This window comes from Ischnura elegans (assembly GCF_921293095.1).
Source record: "Ischnura elegans chromosome 13 unlocalized genomic scaffold, ioIscEleg1.1 SUPER_13_unloc_2, whole genome shotgun sequence".
Taxonomy (NCBI): Eukaryota; Metazoa; Arthropoda; class Insecta; order Odonata; family Coenagrionidae; genus Ischnura; species Ischnura elegans.
This window is the reverse complement of record NW_025791658.1, coordinates 5,665,184-5,689,465: the sequence shown is the minus strand read 5'-3', so window position 1 is coordinate 5,689,465 and position 24,282 is coordinate 5,665,184. Positions and strand designations below refer to the sequence as shown.

Genomic DNA, 24,282 nt, shown 5'->3' with positions numbered 1-24,282 from the left:
TTGGAGTAAATGGTGATATACATAATTACAACACGGGAGCATCTAAAAACTTCAGGATTGTCCCCCATAATCTAAACATGTATTGTAAAAACCCTGTCTATGCTGGAGTGAGTTTTTACAATGCATTGCCGAAAGAGTTAAGGAAATATGCTCTATGAGCACCTTTAAGAAAAAACTGTACTTGTATCTAGTGAGCAATTCTTGTTATTCTGTTGATGAGTAAATGTCATTGCATTTGAATTTCTAATTTTTACTTTCATTGTTTATGTTTTGTTTTGTGTTGTACATACTTGACTTGTTCAATACATGTTGACCACATGTCCTGGAACCAATAAAGAATTATTATTATTATTACAGTTGAGTCAAAGCCTTCTCCCCTGGATTCTTGGTTACTGGAATTACTGGTTCTACTGGAATTACATCTATTCCCAAAGCCTTATTCATCTGTAGGTCATTTATTGCAGTGTCAAATTCAAATCTTAAGAGGCTGGCTCCCACGTCATCCTTTTCTACTTCACTTTCCTTCTCGATAAGTTTTGAGCAGAGCTTGCTTCCATTATAAAACTCTTCTATAGGTAGTCTTTCCATCTCTTCGCTTTGTCTTTGTTTTCTATCTAATTATTTCCTTTCTTGTCACTTACCGTATTACATCTTGTACTCCTTTAAGTGGTCTTACAATAGGATAGTTATCTTCATCAAAGAAAACGAAAGGCATTGATTGCAATTCGTTAACCACCATTAGTGTATTCATAATATACAAATTATTTGGTTTTAGAAATACCAGTTTAGACGAATGGCAAGGGTCAAATTTTATCCTCATTTGAAAAAGGCCAGATTGGCGCCCATGCGATGCCACTCCACGTGACGTCACAGGGACCTAGTTTCTATACGAGTAGATAGGAGTTTTACATATTCTGAGATTAGCAATGCATGAATGAGGCACATAGCTCAGGGAAACATGTCTTAATAATCACACATTAAAACTACCTAAGGTCGGAAAGTTTCCTTCGTTTGATAGGGTATTAATTATCCTCATTTAAGCCAAGCGCTACCTGCCACCAGCTAGCAGGGTATTCTGCTACCTGCTAGCAGCCTGCATCGTATCGGCGCTCATAGCCTCACACCAAGGTGGCCTCACACAGTGGCAGCCAGAACCAGAATGATGTCACACGGGGTTTTCCCAGCATTCATACTTAGCCATCGAGTTTTCGCACGCTTGAAAGTTGTCACTTTTTCTTAAATTGCAAAAAATGGATATTGTAATTTAAAAATCTAAAATCGTGAAAAATGTCCTCCAGGAGGAATAATCTTTTAACTTAGGCAACCAACCTATTATATGGGTAGTGGGATAGCCAGGAATTTCATTCTGGTGGATCCAAAACCAGGAGGGGGGAAAGATTTGAAAACGGGGTAGTATATAGAGGGTTTTGAACTAATTTTAACACATTTCACAGTAGAAAAAACTTCATTTTTCAAAGAAATATTTTTTGAATTCATGATTTTTCAATATTTTGTTATATTTTTTGAAGCAAAGTAATTATGTTTTTTTTTGGGGGGGGGGGGGTCCAGATCCCTTTGAGTTCCCTCCTGGCCAGGGGCGGATCCAGGATTTCTTTCTGGGGGGGGGGGGGGCACAATGATACCTCGTAATACAAAAATTTATTGACAGCAGCGAGAAACGAGGAATGACACTGACATAAGAAATACAGACTGGAAAGCAGATAATAGGGTAGTTTCCTTCATCAAAGAAAACGAAATTATTTGGTTTTAGAAATACCGGTTCAGATGAATGGCAATGGTCAATTTTTATCCTCATTTGAAAAAGGCCAGATTGGCGCCCATGTGATGCCACTCCACGTGACGTCACAGGGACCTAGTTTCTATACGAGTAGATAGGAGTTTTACATCGTCTGAGATTACCAATGCATGCATGAGGCGCAGAGCTCAGGGAAACATGTCTTAATAATCACGTATTAAAAATGGCTAAGGTCGGAAAGTTTTCTTCATTTGATAAGGTATTGATAATCCATAATTAAGCCAAGCGCTACCAGCCAGCAGGGTACTCAGCTACCCGCTAGCAGCCTGCGTCGTATCAGCGCTAAGCCTCGCCTCAAGGTCACCTCACCGGGCGGGAGGGGGAACCAGAAATACGACATACGGAGAGATTTCCCGGCATTCATACTTACGCGTCGCGTTTTCGCGCTTAAAAATTTTCACTTATCATTTAATCGCGAAAAATAGATATCGTCATTTAAAAATCTAAAATCGTGAAATACGTACTCCAGGAGTAGTAATCTTTCGATTTAGGCAATAAAAAAATAATAGGAAACCACCCTGTTGTGTAATTCTTTCGTGATTGTTTCTCACCGGATGATGCTGAAGCATCAAATATTAGTAATACTAACGAAGACAGACGCACTTGGTGTGAATTTTGGTGCATCTGGGGCGTTTGAGAGGGGAGCAGGGAGGGGACACTGGCGGACTTCACCCAAAATCCATTTAGTCACAGCTGTCGGACAATACTGCAATAGAAGCGCCTATCCTATGTTACCACACCTCCATAGCCACTCGAGAGGCGTCTTCATAGACCGTAGGCTCCTTTGCTATATTCGCGGACCTATAAATATTTCATCACTTCTCTAAAAGTTGGTAACATCGATTTGTTTAACGCCGACGAGGCGCCAAATAAGGGACAAGTCGTCTCACTACGCTTCCTTTATTACCTTCTACCATCTTCCGATTTATATTATCAAAGATAAACAACCTCCTAGCAGCATGCGCGGGATGAATTTTGCTGCATTCGAGGCGTGGGAGGGGGAGAAGCAAGCGTGGAGGGGAAGGGACCGGCCTTCGGCTCTTGTGTCCGCGACGCTGCGTGGGCGTTGGAATACTTTCTTCGTGGGTGCGGACTCAAATTAGGCATTTTGTGGCTAAACGGTGGCAGATACCTACGTCAAAATTCACAAAATTTTTGTCTCCTATAGGACGGTAACTCGGCCAAATCGATAGGGAATGACCATAAAATATTAAATTTTTCGAATTTTGACCCTCCCCCCCTAAATTGCATCTGAGCGAGGGGCAGGGGTTCACGTAGTCGTCTCAAATTTTTCAGGCCTTATTTTTGATCGGTCCCATAACTTTTTTTCATGGGGCCAGATGGATTTGAAAAAAATTGATTTTTCCGATCCGCCCTAGTGGACAGTACCGGATTAGGAGGGTCCACTACCAGCTAGACACACACCCGGGGTCGACAGTCTTCCCCACTCATGTCCTGCACACAGTGGCAGAAAAATTTTGACCCTCCCGCAGCTGAAGGGTTAAGGGTGTTGGGGGGGGGGGGGCATCACGTGCCACCCCTAGAATTGAATATTATTATAATAATAATAATATATTGAATATCCTGGCTGCGCCACTGTCTATGGGCCACATCCACTTTCCTTCATACGAGGTCTTTTGCACATCCTGGCGTACGTTCATCGTCCACTCTTTCCTGGACTCGTGACAATCTTGTTCCTTACGAGCGTGATGCGCCCGCTCCCCCCCCCTTCCCCCGCTCTTTTCAACGCATGTCCACAGAGGGATAGGCGCGTTTCTAATTTTAAAATGTAGAAAAAAAGGCAGGGTCTTTTGTACAAATTTAATTCGAATGTTCACGTACAAATTGAGGTCAGAGGACCTCTTTAAACACAACATTGGAAGTAATTACACTATCCTCTGTTAAACGCACATGATGACTCATACTTACGTATCAACAGGAGACTTGAATGTGGAATCAGCCGCATTATGATAAAAGTTATTTAAAGAATGCGAGATATTGTTGCAAATGAACAAATGTATCAGTTTGTGCGCCGTTAACGTCAGGAATATTTACCGGTTTTTGTTTTATCATTTTTTATTTTTTGTTCTTTTTTTAATTATTTAAAAACCAATTTTATGAAACAATGGGAATATTTAGGAAGTAAGATATGCCGTCGCATGTTCTCTGATAAATTCTGTGCATTTTGGTACCTCATTTGTAGAGTTTGGTTGTGCATAAGTTGAGAAAAAGGTATCTATACGGTAGAAATAATATAGAAGATTGTATTTTAAAAAAGCCAGGCCTTAGTTTTTGCATCCAACTTCCATCTCCATTCATCGATATCAGAATGATAATAATTATAATAATAGAATGCTCTTAAAAACTAGATGTAAGTCAATAAAAAACAGGAATTATGTGAGCAAAAATACTGTGAATAGTGAGAATTGCACAGCTTATGAAATTTAAATATGATTTTTGGGTTCCATTATTTATTTAGCGAATTTCTTCCTTTAAAATTCTCTGGAATCTGAAGCACCTCTAAAATAACTTTAAAACACCTTTTCGAATTACCCTTTCAAAAAGCATTAGGCTCTCATTATTCATCTGACACATTAAAAAGTAAAGAAAAGTGCGTTCAAGCACTGCTAATTTTGCCATTACACCACTGGTGCAGCCGCGTGGAAATGCTTAACGGACAAACAGGCATCATCTTATATTCACAGATTTGTAATTATACATTTGAGACGTAAGGCATCCAGTATGCTTCAATTTTACTTAAAGCCTCATTTGATGGGGAAATGAAGGGTGTAAAATAAGAGAATTTAGTACACAGGCAGTCTGGCTTGATTGAGGGCCTTCGGCTGGGACTGGGAAATTTGATGGCTGGAAATGGATTTTAATTTTATTCTAGCTCTTAAAAACTCTGTGAGTTAATGAAAAACAGCAAATTCATAAGAATAAATACAATGCTAAGTGACACTTTCACAGCTTATTAAATTTAATAATGATTTTTGGTTTCTATTTTTCATTTAGTGAATTTGTTCGTTGAAACTTCTCTGTTATCTGAAACACCTCTAAAATAACCTTTTCAAATAACCCTTTCAAAAAAACATCAGGTCCTCTTTATTCTTCTGAAAGCTTCATTTCTTGTATGATCTTTTACTCTCTAAGCAAGTAATGAGAGCGTTGAGTATTAGCGGAGTAATAGCAAAAAAAATTTGGTTCTAGAAATCTAAGTCATTCATATTAAACCTTTCACGTGCGTTTCACGACGGACGCCAGTGTTGTGGGGGCCCCCTGAGCTCAGAGCCCTCGGCAATAGGGTAGTTTCCTTCATCAAAGAAAACGAAAGGCATTGATTGCGATTCGTTACCCACCATTAGAGTATTCATAATACACAAATTATTTGGTTTTTGAAATACCGGTTTAGACGCATGGCAAGGATCAAAATTTATCCTCATTTGAAAAAGGCCAGATTGGCACCCATGCGATTCCACTCCACGTGACGTCACAGGGACCTAGTTTCTACACGAGAGGATAGGAGTTATACATCGTCTGAGGTTACCAATGCATGCATGAGGCACAGAGCTAAGGGAAACATGTCTTAATAATCACCTATTAAAACTGGCTTAGGTCGGAAAGTTTTCTTCGTTTGATAAGGTATTAATAAACCTTTTTTAAGCCAAGCGCTACCAGCCAGCAAGGTACTCAGCTGCCCGCTAGCATCCTGCGTCCTATCAGCGCTCAGAGCCTCGATCAAGGTCACCTCACAAGGTGGGAGGGGGAAGCAGAAATGCATCGCACAACTTTTTCCCTTCATTCCTACTTACGCGTCGCGTTTTCGCGCGCTTGAAAATTTTCACTTTTCATTTAATCGCGAAAAATAGATATCGTCATTTAAAAATCTAAAAGCGTGAAATACGTACTCCAGGAGTAATAATCTTTCGATTTAGGCAATAAAAAAATTATAGGAAACCACCCTATTGCCGACCAGCTGACCTGGCAGCACCACCTCTGGCTGTACTGACCACCGTGGTCTCCTCCTCCTCTCACGTGAATAGGAGGTGCTGCCCTCTCCCCTGGGTGATGGGAGGCTTAATAGGCTGGTGTCCCATTATTTATTTAATGCCCTAATCGAAAGATTATTAATCCTCGAGTACGTACTTCACGATTTTAGATTTTTAAATGACAACATCTATGTTTAGCGATTAAATGAAAAGTGAAAATTTTCAAGCGCGCGAATACGCAACGGCTAAGTATGAACACTGGGAAAAGCCCATGTGTGTCATTCTGGTTCCCGCTACCGCCGTGTGAGGTGACCTTGGCACGAGGATATGTGCGCCGCTGCGATGGAGGCTGCTAGCTGGTAGCGCTAGGCTTAAATAAGGATTATTAATTCCTTATCAAACGAAGGAAATTTTCTGACCATTGGCAATTTCAATAGGTGATCATTAAGAGATGTTTTCTTGAGCTCTGTGTCACATGCATGCATTGGTAATCTCAGACGATGTAAAACTCCTATCTACTCGTATAGAAACTAGGTCCCCGTGATGTCACATGGGGTGGCATCGCATGGGTGCCAATCTGGCTTTTTTCAAATGAGAATAAAATTGACCATTGCCATTCGCCTAAACTGGGATTTCTAAAACAAAATAATTTGTATATTATGAATGCAATAATGGTGGGTAATGAATCACAATCAATGCCTTTCGTTTTCTTTGACGAAGGAAACTGCCCTAGCGTTGGCAGCCTACCCTTGCAAAGTCACGGCATCTTGACAGGTTTAATGTATAATTTAGAAGGCCTATCGTACTCCTGGATGGACCCATGCCACCTCGGAATGACATCTCTTTTTTTCATGACTACTACGAGTAAACTCGCTAATACCACAGCTAACCTCTATATCTTGCAATTATAGGTTGACCCACCTCCTGTAATCCAGTGGGCATAAGTGATAGCTTAAACCATAGAGTAAGTATATACTTACTCTATGCTTAAACCTAATCGGTGATAAAAAAAATCTTAGGCGCTCTTTTAAAGTCATAAATCTTAGTACATAATATTTTTATTACCAATTGAGGAGGATGATATATTTAACTATATAGCAATAATCAGGGCCTTTCTGATAGAGTTGTACTGACAAGAATTGATATGAAATACATTCATCCTTCAAGTGACATGTGGATGAATGGAATTACTTTTTTATTGTAAATTTCATATTTTGTTTTACAAAGAATACAGTTGTTTTAATGGAGAATCCGTAATAATGTCAGTATTTTATACTCTATTAAGTTAGATCCACTTGAAGTAAGCTTTCTGACGTTAAAAATTATTCGTATAATGTGCTTTTGAGAAATGAATAACTTGTAGATCGTGGGATTAACCCCATAATAATATAAAACACCTTGAGCGACTGTTAACATAATTATACACTACACTCCCGATCATCCAAATGGGCTAATTAATGATTGGGGGAGAGACAGCACAAATAATCAGAAAACACAGATGACCCAAATTTTCACTCTAAACTCTTATTATGTTCATAATTTACTGAAAACAAACAATATATCATGATTCATGCAGTTATTCTGATATTTTAGAATGCTTCCCAGACTCGTTGAGAGCTTTCTTCGCCAGTTCGCGATCTTTTTAGGGGCGATAACATGGTTGTACTCGAATTATTAACGCTCAATGTAAGGCCTGGTTTCGAAAACCACCCATCCTTGGCTGTGTGATCATGGATACAGGAAAGTGGTTTCCACGAATGCTTCAAAACCACTGCTCGACGTCGGAAACTACACTGTCAGGCACCACGCCACACAGTCGCATCTCGCAAAAGTTACGCGGATTGCAACTGCTGCAGGATGTGTATCCGTGATCACGGAGCACGATTGTGCGCTGCGAGGCTTGTAAAACAGGAACACGGTGCTCCCGTGAATGCAGCCAGCACGCCATTGCTTCCATTTTACGAAGGGGATTCTAACGGAGAAAAATAAGCCCGGTTTATCCTAGTGTTAATGCAGTAATTCCGATGATTTTGCATCCAATTTTATTTTTTTATAAAGATCGTGGAAAAAATTGAGCGAGAGTGAAAATCATGCACGGATAAACAGCAACACGGATAATTCGCAGCCGTATAATCGGGAGTCTACTGTTTAATAAAAACATGACAATGTGTGAGTTCATCCTGGCTAGCAAAGTGAGCATCGCTGATGTATTCAGGCTAAGTTTGGGTTAATGCCGTGCTGTTGCCAAAGAAACCAAATAACACTGCGCACGTTAGAAAAAAGTTGCAGGTGTAGATGTGGGACATGATACGCACAAAACACATCATAGCTATCAATTAGCTACCGTAGCCACCTCCGCTAAGTCCACGAGTGCAGGAAAATTTTGCTGTTGAAAATGGCATTCGCCGAAGCTAGGGAACTCCTTAGCAAAGTAGTCAATCCTAAGTAGTGCTGTCTGCTATCTTGGTGCCAGCGTGGATGAGCATACCTAACGTTAGGCAATTTGCATTATCGTTGAGGGACTACTGTTTCAAAACTGCACAATTTAGCTTTATAAATATGTGGAGTGAAACGTTTTTATTATCACGACTTAAAACACAAATGTCACTGACACAAAATTAAAACACTTTTAAAAGCTTCCACGGCAAAACTCGGCTGCGAAGACACACCTGCACGCCACAACTTTTACAAACACACTCTCTTTCGCCATCCACAACAATCTCCGTCCACCGTCACTTGCCTCATTGTTACTCTCCCACCAATAGGGTGGTTTCCTATTATTTTTTTATTGCCTATATCGAAAGATTATTACTCCTGGAGTACGTATTTCACGCTTTTAGATTTTTAAATGACGATATCTATTTTTCGCGATTAAATGAAAAGTGAAAATTTTCAAGCGCGCGAAAACGCGACGGGTAAGTATGAATGCCGAGAAAACTCCCGTGTGACGCCATTCTGGTTCCCCCTCCCGCCTTGTGAGGTGACCTTGATCGAGGCTCTGAGCGCTGATAGGACGCAGGATGCTAGCGGGTAGCTGAGTACCTTGCTGGCTGGTAGCGCTTGGCTTAAAAAAGGTTTATTAATACCTTATCAAACGAAGAAAACTTTCCGACCTAAGCCAGTTTTAATAGGTGATTATTAAGACATGTTTCCCTGAGCTCTGTGCCTCATGCATGCATTGGTAACCTCAGACGATGTATAACTCCTATCCTCTCGTGTAGAAACTAGGTCCCTGTGACGTCACGCGGAGTGGAATCGCATGGGCGCCAATCTGGCCTTTTTCAAATGAGGATAAAATTTGACCCTTGCCATTCGTCAAAACCGGTATTTCAAAAGCCAAATAATTTGTATATTATGAATACACTAATGGCGGGTAACGAATCGCAATGAATGCCTTTCGTTTTCTTTGATGAAGGAAACTACCCTATTGTCACATCAACACTCACCTCACATATGACTCAAAATTAATTGTTTCAGGAGTCTTTTTATGCTTAAAAGTCACTTCACTACCAGATTCATTGCATTTTTTAGCATGTTCCATTATTATTACTATTACAACCTGAAAATTACACAAAACATATTGAAACTGATGGTGAAATTAACTAAATGACCTATTTTTGGAAATTGCTTGAATGATTATGATTTGATAGTATTTCAGAATTCCTCCAGATTAGGCTCTAAAAAGCTCTACCTATACTTTTACTCTACTGAAAGAATATATATACCGTATGTATATGTCTGAATATAGTCCCCCTTTTTTTTCCAAAAATGCCCATGATAAAATTAAAGGAGGGACTATATTCAAATGCATTTTTTTTTTAACTTTTCCCGAAACTGAAGCCTCAAAATTAGGGGGGGGGGGGGACTATATTCGAAGAAATAAGTACATATGAAGAGTTGCATGCACATATAATGAAATAGCATATAGATATGTAGTTACAAGTATTAGAAGTATGTATAGTAAAAGCATCTAAAGTGATAATGTATCTTAGTGGTACAGACGAGGTACATGACTACATACAAAGTCAATCATTGTATTGTATGCAGTGGTTTGAAATTACTTCATGCTGAAATTGTGACTCTACTTGTTCCTTAGGCTTCATCTCCTGACGATGACCTCTCCAAATTCATATGCATCGAGTGTCTACGTCAGATCATGAGGCATGGAAACTTGACTTACAATCTCTGGAGTACGCTGGACTATTTGATGAAGATGCATGCAGAGGAGGTGGTAAGTAGATCTCGATTTGAATTCATCCTGATCAATCAAAATGAGATTCAAGTACTCGTGCATCAGTCGCAGTGTTCATGGAAAATAGGTATTGATGGGGAAACTGATGGAAATCGCATAAAAAAGGGTGGAATTTGGCCTATTTTGAATTAATGAATTAACCAAAACTTTTCATGAAACTTTGAAATGCAGTATTCATGGAAATATCTGAATGTTACATCTGTTGTTTTAATAGACTTTGCAAGAGCGTTTTGATAGTTAAAGGGGGAAAATTTGAGGAAATGAACAATAAATCATCCATCCCGATAATTAACCAGGGATTCATTAACCGGTGTTTTAGTGGCAGTATTCGTAGAAAATTAATTAATGCGTCAACTGGTGAAAAAAATGGGACATAAAATATCATGGAATTTTGCGTATTTTGAATTATTGAATCAACAGAAAATTTTAGTGAAATTTTTTTTATTTTTATGGACTTAGCAAAAGTATTTTGATAGCTCTAACTGTAGGCGGATTTAAGGGAGCATCCCTTCCCTCCCATATGCCTACAAAATAGACAAGATTTATACTATGGTTATCATTAGGTTTGTTTTCTTTTGTGTATTAATGAACCTCGGTCATTTAATTTCATATCAATAACTTTCATACTTTAATTTAGATTTCATACTTACAATTAAGATTATATTTCGAAGAGTAACAGGGTAGTTTCCTTGATCGAAGAAAACGAAAGGCATTGATTGCGATTTGATACCCACCATTAGTATATTCAAAATATACAAATTATTTGGTTTTAGAAATACCAGTTTAGACGAATGGCAATGGTCAATTTGAACCTCATTTGAAAAAGGCCAGATTGGCGCCCATGCGATGCCACTCCACGTGACGTAACAGGGACCTAGTTTCTGTACGAGTAGATAGGAGTTTTACATCGTCTGAGATTATTAATGAATGCATGAGGCACAGAGCTCAGGGAAACATCTCTTAATGATCACCTATTAAAACTGCCTAAGGTCGGAAAGTATCCCTCGTTTTATAGGGTATTAATAATCCTTATTTAAGCTAAGCGCTACCTGCTAGCAGGGTACTCTATGCTACCGCCATGTTCGTCAGCAAGCAGCCTGCATGGAAGCGGGATACATAGCCTCGCACCCAGGTGGCTTCACACAGCAGCAGCCAGGCATCACACAGGTTTTTCCCAGCATTCATACTTAGCTTTCGCATTTTCGCGCACTTGGAAATTGTCACTTCTAATTTAAATCACGAAAAATTGATATCATCATTTAAAAATATGAAAACGTGAAATATGTACTTCAGGACTAATAATAATCTTAATAAAAAAATAATAGGAAACCACCCTATTACTAAAAAATAATCCATCCAGTGCTATTAACTTTTGCATCAGTGGCAGTAGTTTTAGAAAAAGATTAACACCAAAATGTGTCGGGATATTTGGCCTAATTTAAGTGGACAGAAAATTTCAATGAAATTATTACTTTTACGGACTTTGCAAATGAGTTTTGACAGAGTTAATCACAGGCAGATTTAGAGGATTTCTGGGCGTGGGAAAAAATAAATAATATAAAATAGACAAGATTTTTAATATGGCTATTATATTTTAAGTAAAGAGAAAATTTCAAAAATTTATGGCTGTGTGCTGTTATTAATCTCTATTATGAGTGGAATGTTTGCCTATGACACCCTTGTCGCCCCCCCCAAACCTCATAAAAAATTCCTTGTAAAAACAAGGCCCTTAATTCTGTCTCTGAACTGTGTAAGAAGATTGTTGGAGTGGAACATAACATGGACATAATATGACACTGAGAAGTTAATGGCAGAAATTGAGTCAATAGGGTGGTTTCCTATTATTTTTTTATTGCCTAAATCGAAAGATTATTACTCCTGGAGTATGCATTTCTTGCTTTTTCATTTTTAAATGGCGATATCTATTTTTCGTGATTTAATGAAAAGTGAAAATTTTCAAGCGCGCGAAAACACGACGGCTAAGTATAAATGCTGGGAAAACCCTGTGTGACGTCATTCCGGCTCCCGCTGTTGCCGTGTAAAGTGACCTTGGAGCGAGGCTTTGAGCGCTGATACGACGCAGGATGCTAGCAGGTAGCAGAGTACCCTGCTAGCTGGTAGCACTTGGCTTAAATAAGGATTATTAATACCTTATCAAACGAAGAAAACTTTCCGACCATAGGCAGTTTTAATAGGTGATTATTAAGACATGTTTCCCTGAGCTCTGTGCCTCATACATGCATTAATAATCTCAGACGATGTAAAACTCCTATCCTCTCATGTAGAAACCATGTGACGTCACGTGGAGTGGAATCGCATCGGCGCCAATCTGGCCTTTTTCAAATGAGGTTAAAAATTGACTCTTGCCATTCGACTAAACCGGTATTTCTAAAACCAAATAATTTGTATACTATGAATACACTAATGGTGGGATGCGAATCGCAATCAATGCCTTTCGTTTTCTTTGATGAAGGAAACGACCTTATTATGCTGAAAAGGCTCAACTTAATTTGAATACTTTTTGTGCAGCAGTTTGCATTAACGTTTCCCCAATATATGATGCATAGGATCCAGTCATGCTAATTTTTCTGTAAACAACCCCGATACTGCGAAACTGATATTTTCCGTAATCTAGCCTTTGATTACTAACACTGACTAAAATTAGTAAAATTAAAGTGGTTTCTGAGAATTTCTATTTAGATGTTGAAGATATTTTGTAAAGAATTACATAATTGCAATTCAGTGGTGTTATCCAGTGTTTTCTAAGACACTAAAAATATTTTATTTTGTTCTGCAAAGATGGACGTCACATCATTTGATATTCCTGCGGATTCCCTGGACTTTCTGTTCTCAAAGAAAAAGGATTTTTCTCTCCAGCCTCTTGTGCTTAAGAAGCAAGATCAGCCGTGTGGAGTGCGTGTCTCAAGTTGTGGAAAGAAAGTTAGATTTGAGTTCTTTTACAATAGTTAATAATATTGAAAGAATTTAAATATTTTTTATTAATTTATAATTTAATTACAGTAAAACCTCTTTTCATCGTAATAATGGGGTGGACAAAAATTTGGGCATTTTGATGTATGGAGGTTCACTATAGAGAGGTTTTAGTGATAGGCACCATTTTTTCATATCCTTCGGAAATGAAAGGCACTAATGTCTTTTAAGCCATTATATTTATGCCTTCAAATAAACATGCATGCATTAATGAACATGTATTTATTATTTAATGGTAACAGAAAGTGAGCGCTTTCACGTGATTTTTACCATGATTCAAGAGAAACGATGTGATCTCTCTTAATTCAACAGTCACTTAAAATCATTAGGATAGTTGGATACCTTTTGTCTTATTCACTGAAAGGTATGCTCTCATATGGAACAAAATGGCCGTAACTAATGATTAATATGAAAATTACAGCACAATAAAGTAATATAAGAAAAAAAGGGGTGAAACATTTATCGCTGAAAATGTCACTCCATGTGCATACATAATAGCGGCTGCAGAAATGGTCTCTAGTTGTCTTGGTACAATTTGCTGAGGTAGTTAGGCAGTCCTGGGGATGTCTCCTTGGTATGATAAGGGGAGGTTTTACAATATAAAGAGGTTCACTACAAAGATATTTGCCTATAAATTTACATGTAAATCAGATCCCAGATAGCATGCAAGCTTGCAGCAAACTTGTCATAGGCTTGTCATTGGCTTGTCACGGCAAACCTTGTCGTGGCAAGTTTGCAGCAAACTTGCCGTGACAAACCTATTCTGGCTTGAAAGCTATGTACATAGCATTCAAAAAGTTATGTACAAGCTTGAATAAAGCTTACAAGTTATGTGAACACATACAAGCTGTAGAATAGTACATTACACCTGCAGAATACATGCCATATTGCACCCATAGCAGATTTGTCATATCATTCCTGGTGCAGACTTGCCATATCAAACTTGCTGCAAACTTGCCATATCAAACCTGCAGCAAACTTGCCATATCAAACCTGCAGCAAACTTGCCATATCAAACTTGCAGCAAACTTGCCGTATCACACCTACAGCAAACTTGCCATATCAAACCTGCTACTACCCACATAGCATGTAAGCTTACGTCAAGCTTGACTTTTCCTTGCCTATGTCAAGCTACCCATATTGATTTTCCATTGCCATGTCAAGGTGGAAATATTTTCTGGTCAGAAAACTCAGTCATGAGATCACCCTCAAGCAGGGATGAGAATTGCTTAGATTTAAAAATAAATTTTCTTGGATTAATATCCCACTTAAGAAACTGCCTCCAAAAGGCGCCTTGAGGGTGCCTTTCAGGTGATATGGCGAAATATGTTTTTTACACAATTTCTATACGGGATGTGAACAATTTACACATTTTATGTATATTTTTAGAGCCTATATAGTACTTTATACAGTGTGTACACGGTATAAAATGTACACAAGTGAATACAGTGTGCATACAAAAATGTATGCGAAAGGGTCCATTTGAAATCTATGCTAAAAACAATTACTTCCATTATAACGATAAAACTGGAAGCTTGGTTGTAAGGTTTTAATAATATTTACTTAATGAGAACTATAGTAATATAACAATATAATGTTATTTGATATAATTATCTTCATATTCATAAAAAACTCAAGTTAAAAAAAGTTTCCCATTATATTACGAACTTATTTTAATATTTTGGATTAAAAATCGTATTTTGAACTCGCGCCAAAACGCCCGGCGGCCGTCTTGTGTACCACGTGACCTAACGGTTACTGATATTTTGTGATTGTGCATGGCTTGCGGTGCTTACAAGCGGTGCTTACAAGCGTAGGCTACGTTACAAGCAAATTTACGTTGAAGTATGCTATGGAAGAAGAAAATAATCCGTGCTTCGTAGTGAATACTGGCAAAAAGGGATTGGAAGTATGCTGTTTCATGCAACAAATCAACGCCTGAATAAGTTTTTGAATTCCCGGAAACAGTGGCTTTTAGCGTCACGAAGAGATTCTCTGCTGTGCTCTATGTAATTGTAAGTAAATGGAACATTTTTTTCCATTCGATACTTATGTATGATTAATGAACCGCCAATTACTATCCAATAATCATTTAAGATTATTCATTATTTTATTCTCAGGGTAATTACAATTTAGCATGGTCTTTGCTTTCGCTGGCATAGTGAAAAGAATCCATTCAGACGGTTAAAGTTGAAATATCAGGGTTCTCGCAGTAGAAGCCACTTTGTTAACAGTTCTTTATGACATTAAAACATTAGTCTCAACCTCAATTAACTCACTTACGAAAGATTTTTCTTGAAAATGAGTAACTATTTGGAATATGTCGAAGAATAATAGCAATTAATAAGCTGTTCTAAACATAGCCATCAGTTGAACTCTCTCCTATCATTATAATTTAGCCATTGATTTGTGCTTTAGTACATTTTTTTGCAAATGCCCATGTATACATCGTACATTTCTGCCAGTACATTTTTAACAGACATGTTGCACTCAAGGGCATAAGTAAAACGTTTCTAAGCTATTTCTGTGCAATAAGATTACAATCCTTAAATTTTTTGTTATGTAATCAATTACTCGTGTTTTTTGATAGAAAAATTAGTAGTATATTAAAATCTATTGTTAGCACCTGTTTGATAGCCATGTAGGCAGGATTTATGATGATTAAGTACCAAGTCTGCTAATGTAGTAAGCAAATCAATCGGTATTAGTGTATTTATAACAATTTTATATTTACAGGTTGCAGAAAAATTAAAACTACAGAATAGCCAGCTCCTCATGTGGATGGGAGAAATGGCACCTGGGTTTTCACACTTGGAGAGGAAAGTAGATGCTTTATTGGCTTGTGACCCAAAGCGAAAGGATGCTACTGTGGAGGAGATGAATTTCAGCCAATTGCCTTTGACAGCGGATGAGGATTTCATCAAACTCTGCCATAGGATAGGTGGAGATCCCTCATTTGAGCCAAAGTTGGTCAGTGAATAATGATAATTTGTGTGCTACCATCCTGATTCAAACAATGTATGATTTTTTAATGAAAGAACAATTAAGTTTTTGCAAGAAAGTTTCAAAATCCATGTAAATTTGGAGCTCGCCAGACATTCGTAGGTGTTTGGAATTCAAAGTGCTATAAAAATGGTCAAGTACAACATAATTTTGAAGTGCATATGGATTATTATCCAATGAAATATTAAACAGTTTTGGTATGATTGGATTTTTGTAATTTCATATGCACTTGTGCACACATACTACATGTGCATACTAACCATGACAATTGTGTTAATTATTTTGGTGAATATTTCTTCTGGCTGTAAACATGATTTTTGTTATTCTTGTATTAGCTGTTAACTCTTAATAGATCTGATCTTTATTTATCTCTAGATGCAATGTTTGGTAGCAGTTGGTAGAAGAAATGAATGAGCAATTCTACAAAATATGTTGCGTCGTCTTAGAATGACAATGTAGCAGAGCTGTATTCCCTAACAGGCAAACTTCAGAAGAATTCGGTCAGTATGCACACGTACTACAATTTTATGAATTTTTCTTCTGGCTGTGAACATGATTTTTTTATTCTTGTATTACATGTAAACTCTTCATTGATCTGGTCTTTTTTATCTCTAGATGCAATGTTTGGTAGCAGTTGGTGGGAAAAATGAACGAGCACTGCTTCAAAATATAGTGCGTCGTCTCATAAGTGATGATGTGGCAGAATTGTACTCTCTAACGGGCAAACCGCTGAAGAATTCAGCAAAGAAATCTTTTTACAGCACATCTGTGTGTCCTGTTATTTTTCGTGAGTGCATTCAATAAGATATTCTAAGATTATTATAATAATTGATCATTGAAATGAACTTTTAACATATTACATTAAGTGACATTAAGTATGTTTTTTATTATTTCATAGGTGTATGCAGAAGGATCTACCCTGAGGCGTCGGATGTGTCGCTGAAGGGTTGTTTAAGTGATTGGCTGAACCAGGCTAAAGTGAGGAAAATGAGAAAGTAAGTTGTTGCTTCTCATTTCTCTGCCACATTAATTCGATCATCATCAGACATTTTCTTCATATTTTCCATTCCCTCTTATGTTAGGTATACACTAATCTATAATGTTCCATGGAAGTTGAATCATATACAGCCATTATGAGAATGTGGGGGTACAATTGGCATCTTAAATATTAAATTTGATTGCTTATTCATTTTGGAATATCAGTTAATAATTTCTCAATGTACTATCATTTGCAAAAGTCTTGCAACAAAGCGAGCGGCGCCACTTTTGCACCACAAAGATTGTGCCCGGAAAATGTATGGTTTTAGGGTGTGTGCAGCAATCCAACACTAGTCTTCATGGTTCAATGTATGGAGAACGGGTCATTGTGTGGGTGAGGTTTTTTAAAATCCTTTTCAGTCTCGAGATTTGATCGCTTCCATTTAAGTGAATTAATGTTCATGATATTCCCCCAAACACATTATAGCATTTTATGCAGGAGAAAAGATCGAGGGTAATTCCTCGGAGAGATTTTGATAAGTTTGTAGCTTGGCTCTTTTTGAGTGATCTTAGCTCTTTTCAGAGAGCTGGAAATCACGAGTGGCTCACTGTGAACATGGCGGACTTTTGTTAACATTTATTGACTCGAGTTGATTTTTAAAATACTACATCTATGACATAAGATATGAGGAAGCTTTGATATTCCAAATGTTTCATCGTATAAATATCTGAGCAAACACGAAAAATATGAAATTAGTGAAGCTAATGGGCTTTAATCGTTGCATAAATAACAACAGAGTTCTCGACCGTGACGTGCATAAATAACAGAGTTCTCGAGAGTGACGTCCGTCAACCGGTAGAGAGGTACTCCTTTCCACGTATTCAAGATATGACGACGAAAGCTTAATTCCTGCTGAAAGTCTTTTTCAATGATTTTCGGATTTCAACAGGTATTGTTTGATAATATGTTGCGCTGCTAAATAAGTGTGAATGCATATAATAATTCTAAGCTGCTATATCGTTGATGATTAAGTTATTACATTAACCTGCAATCTTTTAAATAATGCTCTGATGAATTAGGGATAATTATGATACTTACTTAGCATCATTAATTAACTTCTCTACATGTATTAAGTAGGTTATATGGTATTAGGAAATGTGTTTGTTGGCAATACGTTTTATGTTTAGGGCAGGATTGAAATCGGTGGAACTGCAGCTCATTTCATAAAACCTTTCAAGTAGGACGTAAGCAAATCTTAACAGAATTTCTGTTTGAAATGAATGTATAAGCTTGTTCATTAGATTTACAAATACCGATTTAGAAACATAATAACGAATAATAATAACTTATAAGGACGATACCATGATACCGAAGCCGCAGGCGACTCGAGCAACAACATCATAATATTCCTATACTAACCAGCGGAAACGTAAAGTATGTGAAAGCCTCCGTATTCAGGCTATAAAGACATAAACAAATGATAGACTGAAATACTGAGAAAGTGATTATTTTGTTCAAAAATCTTTCAATTGGGAAGCATATGACAGCAGCTCATGTTACTATTAAGATAAATTATCAGAATCACCATCCTCAACAATTGAAGTCTGAATAGCGCAGTGGAAGAGTTCTCGGCTTGTAATCGGAGGAGGAGCGTTTGATTCCCTCCAATTCCCAAATTTTTTTGTCCTCCTCAAAGCTGTATTTTGTTTTAAAGTTTTTTTTATTTTTTACATGTGTGTTAAGAGAATACCAAATATTGAATTTGAGCATTTTTTAATTACAATTTCTAATTTAAATGATCGTTCGACGGGAATCCTACGTTGTTAGCACGGTAGGACGAATCATTGCGTTTCCCTTGAGGGAACTCCAATCAGAATCAGTGGTGAATATGATTCCCAGTGTTATAAAGTTTCCTTTACAGGTCCGTAACTGCTCATCATTATTAACGTTTGGGATGAGAACTATCGTAGTAATCTATGGTTCCATATACGTAATTTCTTCAATATTTTCACTTCTCTAATCCAGTCAAATACGAGTATAAAAATAATCTCAAACTTTCCTACGTCTCCCTCCCGTGTCACGATGACCTGTTCGTGAGTCCTTCTGAGCTACCATTAAGGTTTATACCCAGATAGTGGTCATTCAAATTTAATGGTGGCCAGAAATCGACAATTAATAATTCAATTTGAGAGGAAATAATCTCAAAAACTAATGTCACAACTTGGTTTGCCCCCCTCCCTCAAGACCATGGCTTGACCCCCACCCCCCTCAGTTATGATCCTGAGTATGCCCTTGGCGAAGTGGGCTAGTCTCATATCCCTCGCTTCATGTTACATTTGACAATGCTCTCGAAGCGAAGAATTATTCTGGATTCCGTACGATGTCATCATGAATAACTGCTAGCATTCACACGCGCGATTAACACGATGCATCACTATACCGGTTGTATTTGATTCATTGTTTGGAGAATAAACAAGTTGGGAGTTGCGGTCATGTAGGTACTAACTGCAGGAAGAGTTCGTGTCTTTAGACGTTCGGCATGACGTAATTAATAGTTGAAGGTGGAGAAAATTTCGGATCAGTGCGAAGCCACCATGAATATAGTTCAGTTGCTGGATAGCCCTGTGATGACAGTGTTGAATTTCATTTCTGAGAGGTGTGCCTTTTCCATTTCGTCAAGTAATATTTCTCGATATCCGATAACATGAAGGAAGTGATTTATGCATCTAAATCATATAAATTGTTCTGTGTGCATAGTGAAGAATTGTATTTGTGTATGTCATGTACATAATAATAATCTGAAATTGAAAATCCCTAGACCAGCGCATGTCATAGTGCTAAGTGTGTTCCATTGTGTATGTGCGGAAGAATCTTGTGCTGATTGGGTTGCATTGTGTAGCTTATTGTGTTACCATGGAATATACGGAAGATGAGTGACATATCAAATGACACTCGGATCTTAGGATTTGGCTTCAATCTTGTGGAAAGAGTCATAAGGGTCTAAATCCAATAAGATAACCATGTAACGAATGGAGCGAAAGTGGTGCCACTCGATTTGTTGCAAGACTTTTGCAAATGATAGTACCTCCCTGCTTTTGTCAAATGACACATTATACCTCATTTCACGTGGAGTAATTACTATTTTCTCTTCAAGGATTGGCAGGATGAACAAACACGCCGAGGTTCAGGCTGATGAAGATATTTAATAAATCTCTAAATATGTAATTATATGTGTAAATAAACAGGAATTCAAGAAAATGATTTTTTAATTTTACATCCTCAAAGCCAATTTGCATCCTTGTTTTTTTTTAATTTTATCAAAACATTAACAAGTTTGATGTGACAATATGCTGCAAGTTTGATACGACAAGTTTGAGGCAACAAGTTTGCTGCAAGTTTCATGGGACAAGTTTGCGACAAGTTTGCCGCAAGTTTGATGCTGCAAGTTTGATGCGACAAGGTTGATGTGACAAGTTTGCTGCAAGTTTGATGCGACAAGTTTGCTCCGACAGGTTTGCTGCAAGTTTGTTGCGACAAGTTTGCTGCAAGTTTGAAAAAGCGTAACTAGGAGGTTTGATTCAAGCTTGCAGGCTTGTCATGACAAGCTTGCTGCAACCTTGCAACTTTGTCGTGACAAGCTTGCAGCAAGCTTGCTGCAAGTTTAGCATGCTATCTGGGATAGGACCGTAGGGATGGTATGAAGTATGGGGGTTTAAGATGTAAAGAGGTTCACTATATAGAGGTTTTACTTAATTCAAAAATTTAGCTGGCTTTTCGGCCATGAAAATTTATAATTTTCAGATTCAAGACATCATTCTGAGTTTATTAACAACTAAACAGTCACAAAGAGACATTCATATAATGACCCAAGTATGGATTAAAATGTATTACCTATTTTTTTAAATGCTATTCTTATTTTGTATACGGAAGTAGTTGAAATATTTATAAATACAGAAAATGAGGTACAATAATTTATTTCTTCATGAATATTTTTGCATAGGATGGAGGCAGTCTGGCTGGGGCATTTATGACAGAGAAATCTGGAAGTTATATAAAAGAAGAATTGTCGAAGGTGGAGTTCTGTTGGTGTTTGGAGTGCAACGAAGAATTCATCACTCGGGAGGAGCTGAGACTTCACTCAAAGAAACATGCGGAAACTGGAACTAGAGATAGCTTTGAACAAAATGATGACTTAATACTTTCAAGTGAGGAGTACAAGTTGTTGTCGGGTGAAGTGAGTTTGTTGAAGAATCGATTATGTTGTAGTAAGTGCCAAAAAGAATTTGCAAGTGAGAAGAAATTGGTGAGGCATGTGAAGAAATATGACTTTCAGTGTGAGCATAGGAGCTTTGTGAATTTAAACAATCAGTTGAAGAGTTTGAAAACCAAAAGGGCTGAGGATAATGCCTTGATGAACACCCAGCGCAAAGATAATACTCTTCATGTAAACTCTGAATTGTGTGAAGCCACATCACCACTAACCACATATTTTTTAGACAACGGTAATGGTGTTTTGGTAAAAAATAAATATATAAGTGATAATCGTGGGGAGGCAGGTGTATCAGATGTGAGCTACAAAGTGAAGCAAAGGAAATTTCATGAAAAACTGCCAAGTCATGTTGGTTCTCTTCCAGCCCTTGAGAAGTTATGCAAGCAAGATGAAGATGTTAAAAACTGTGCAAAAGAGGGTGCTGGGACATTCAACCGTGATACATCAACAAACGAGTTGAACCCGTTTCAAGGAAATGTGATCTGCAATTACTGCGCTAAACCACATTTCTCAAAGTCAAAACTTCGTGAGCATATTGTTGTTTGCCATCTATCTGTGGTTTCCCACAAGTGTTCAATATGTCACACGTTTTTCCCTACAGAGTCTGAATTGAATGTTCATGAGGCGATTCATTTCAGCAAGAGTAAATATATTTGTAGTGTATGCTACGGTAACTTCCCATCTAGAGCCCAAGTGGTAGTGCACTTGAAAAATGTGCATAATAGGGACAATGGATATGCTTGTAGTGCTTGCTTTCTTTGTTTTTCATCCAAATCAGAACTTGGGCATCATCATGACTGCCACTCTTTGGATAAGAAATACTGCTGTTCAAAGTGTGGGAAGAAGTTTTTGAACAAAAATCAATACAGAATCCATGTTGGTGTTTGCCAATCTGGACAAACCTTGCATAAGTGTGGTAAATGTGGGAAACAGTGTCTGACAAGCACTGATTTGAGGATTCACCTCCTATGTCATGATCCTGGCAAGGGATTTGCCTGTCCTTTGTGTCCCATGAGGTACAGACAGCCCAGCAATTTGTCTGCCCACATAAGGAATTTCCACAAGAAAATTAAACTGTATGAGTGTGGCATTTGCAAAAAACGATTTGCTGTGAAGCGCTATCTAAATGTACACTACTCTGTCCATTCAGACCATCGGCCTTTCAAGTGCCAACACTGTGAAAAACAATTCAAGACCAAGACTGGAGTGTATAATCACACCAGGCACATGCATGTTCAGCATCAGTTGCAAGTACGGGGTGTCCTCTAATTGGGAAAAATCCTGAACACTGGTAAAATCAGGTGAACATCCTGAAAAATAGGTTTGTCATAGTGAAAGGTTAATTATTTATGAAATGCTACCGGCTCCTATCACAATTACACTGTCATATTTGTAATTCATTACTATTAGAAATTATTCTTCGAAAAAGTAATGGGTAGGATTACGATTTCAATTAGTCTTTATTTTCCTCATGTGCAAGATGCAATCACTGTTACTTTTCTCATTCAGAGGCGGGGGCGGATCCAGGATTATGTTCTGTGGGGGCACAAGGATATCTCGTAATATAAAGCGAACACAATGATAATGGGACCATATTAAAAATCTTGCTTATTTTTGAGGGTCTGGGGGGGGGCACGTGCCCCCTTGCCTCCCTGGTTCCGCCTATGTTCAGAGGTACTATCATGCAAACCAGCTTTTTAATTATTATCTGATTTCAATGTACAAAATAATAATGAAAATTTTCAATTTAGTTACTTTAATCATAAATAAAAATGTTCTCCCAGTAATGTATGTACGTGGATTATGTTAATGTTGTTGGAACTGCTTTGTGATCATTGCCCTTGGAGTTAAAATTTTCACTTCTGCATTCTACAATGTAACTATCACTCGTGTGTAATGTTTACTCAGAAGAGTATTTTGGAGTATTTTGCAAGTAAACATAACTTTCTTAACCCTTTCGCGCCGAATTCCGCACCTGTGCAGCGAGGATTTTTTTTCCTCAACTACGAATGCCACACCAGTGAGTCCTGAATGTTCTTACCCTAACCAACGAATGCCGCGCCTGTTCGGCACAGGTCGAAAAAAGTGACCGTGGCGGACACAATAGACCCATGGACGCGGTCGCCCCTTGTGATCCGCCTTAGCGTGAGCCCAGCCCCTTCTTCGGCCGCTCAGATCGACCCTTTCCTGTCCTCTCCACGCGGTCAACTACTGTTATTTGCAGTGTGCTTTCCAAAAAAATATTTGTTGCTTACTTTTCATATCTATTGCTAGAAATGAATTCATCTTTTTTTGCTGACCACATGGAAATTTCAAACGAAATTCTAACGTTAATTTCAACAGAGTTATAGAACAACTAGTAAATATACTAAATCCGTCTATATAAATGTTAGAACTTCGTTTAAAATTTCTGCACACTCAGAAAAAAACACGAAATTCATTTAGAATTTAAAAAAATCGATACGAACAACAAGTATTTGCATATATTCTGCGTTAATATTTTAGCTAGTTGACCGCGGACTCGTGCTAGGAAGGGGCTTTTAATCCCTCTAGGGTCTGGGACAGAGGCCGAGGAAAAGGATCGGCGCCCCACCGAGTTGGGTCCAAAAATGTTTCGGGAGGGACCCACTGCCTTTAGTCGACGCGGAAAGGCTTCGTACAGAGGAGTAAAGAAAACTTTCAAGAGACTCGTATTGAGGAAGAATTTCCTTCGACGAAGGTCCGGCGCGAAAGGGTTAAAAATGTATCCGTAAAATTAAAAATTACCCGAGAGGTAACCTAAAAGAGATATATGTACGATTACTTTTAACCGTTACATCATATCACTTTTGAGAGTTCAATTAGATGAGATTATGATGAGTTTAATTATTGTGATGCAGCTAATGCAAGCCAAAAATAATAAAAGTAGTTACTTACGTCACTTTTGCTCCTGGCTTACTTATCTGAACACTGCGGTGGTCTCTGCACTGTATACTCCTCATG

The 24,282-nt window shown here is 38.0% G+C and overlaps 1 protein-coding gene and 1 long non-coding RNA gene across 10 annotated transcripts in view; both read left to right on the top strand.

Annotated features, from left to right (window-relative positions):
* Positions 1–24,282, top strand: part of LOC124172740 (zinc finger protein 268-like) — a 405,740-nt gene that overhangs the window by 214,749 nt on the left and 166,709 nt on the right. The window contains exons 2-3 of one of the 9 annotated variants that reach the window (XM_046552222.1): positions 9,902–10,036; positions 21,031–22,889. The exons of the other annotated variants lie outside the window; for them this stretch is intronic. Of the exons in view, the coding sequence (XP_046408178.1) occupies positions 9,902–10,036; positions 21,031–22,569 (1,674 nt within the window). The 3' untranslated portion in view covers positions 22,570–22,889. Of the gene's footprint in view, positions 1–9,901; positions 10,037–21,030; positions 22,890–24,282 lie in introns of those variants that run through there. 9 annotated transcript variants of the gene reach the window in all.
* On the top strand, positions 16,312–20,439 carry LOC124172744. Its single transcript, XR_006868263.1, has 4 exons — positions 16,312–16,551; positions 16,667–16,838; positions 16,950–17,046; positions 20,185–20,439. It is a non-coding gene; the product is annotated as an uncharacterized LOC124172744 (long non-coding RNA).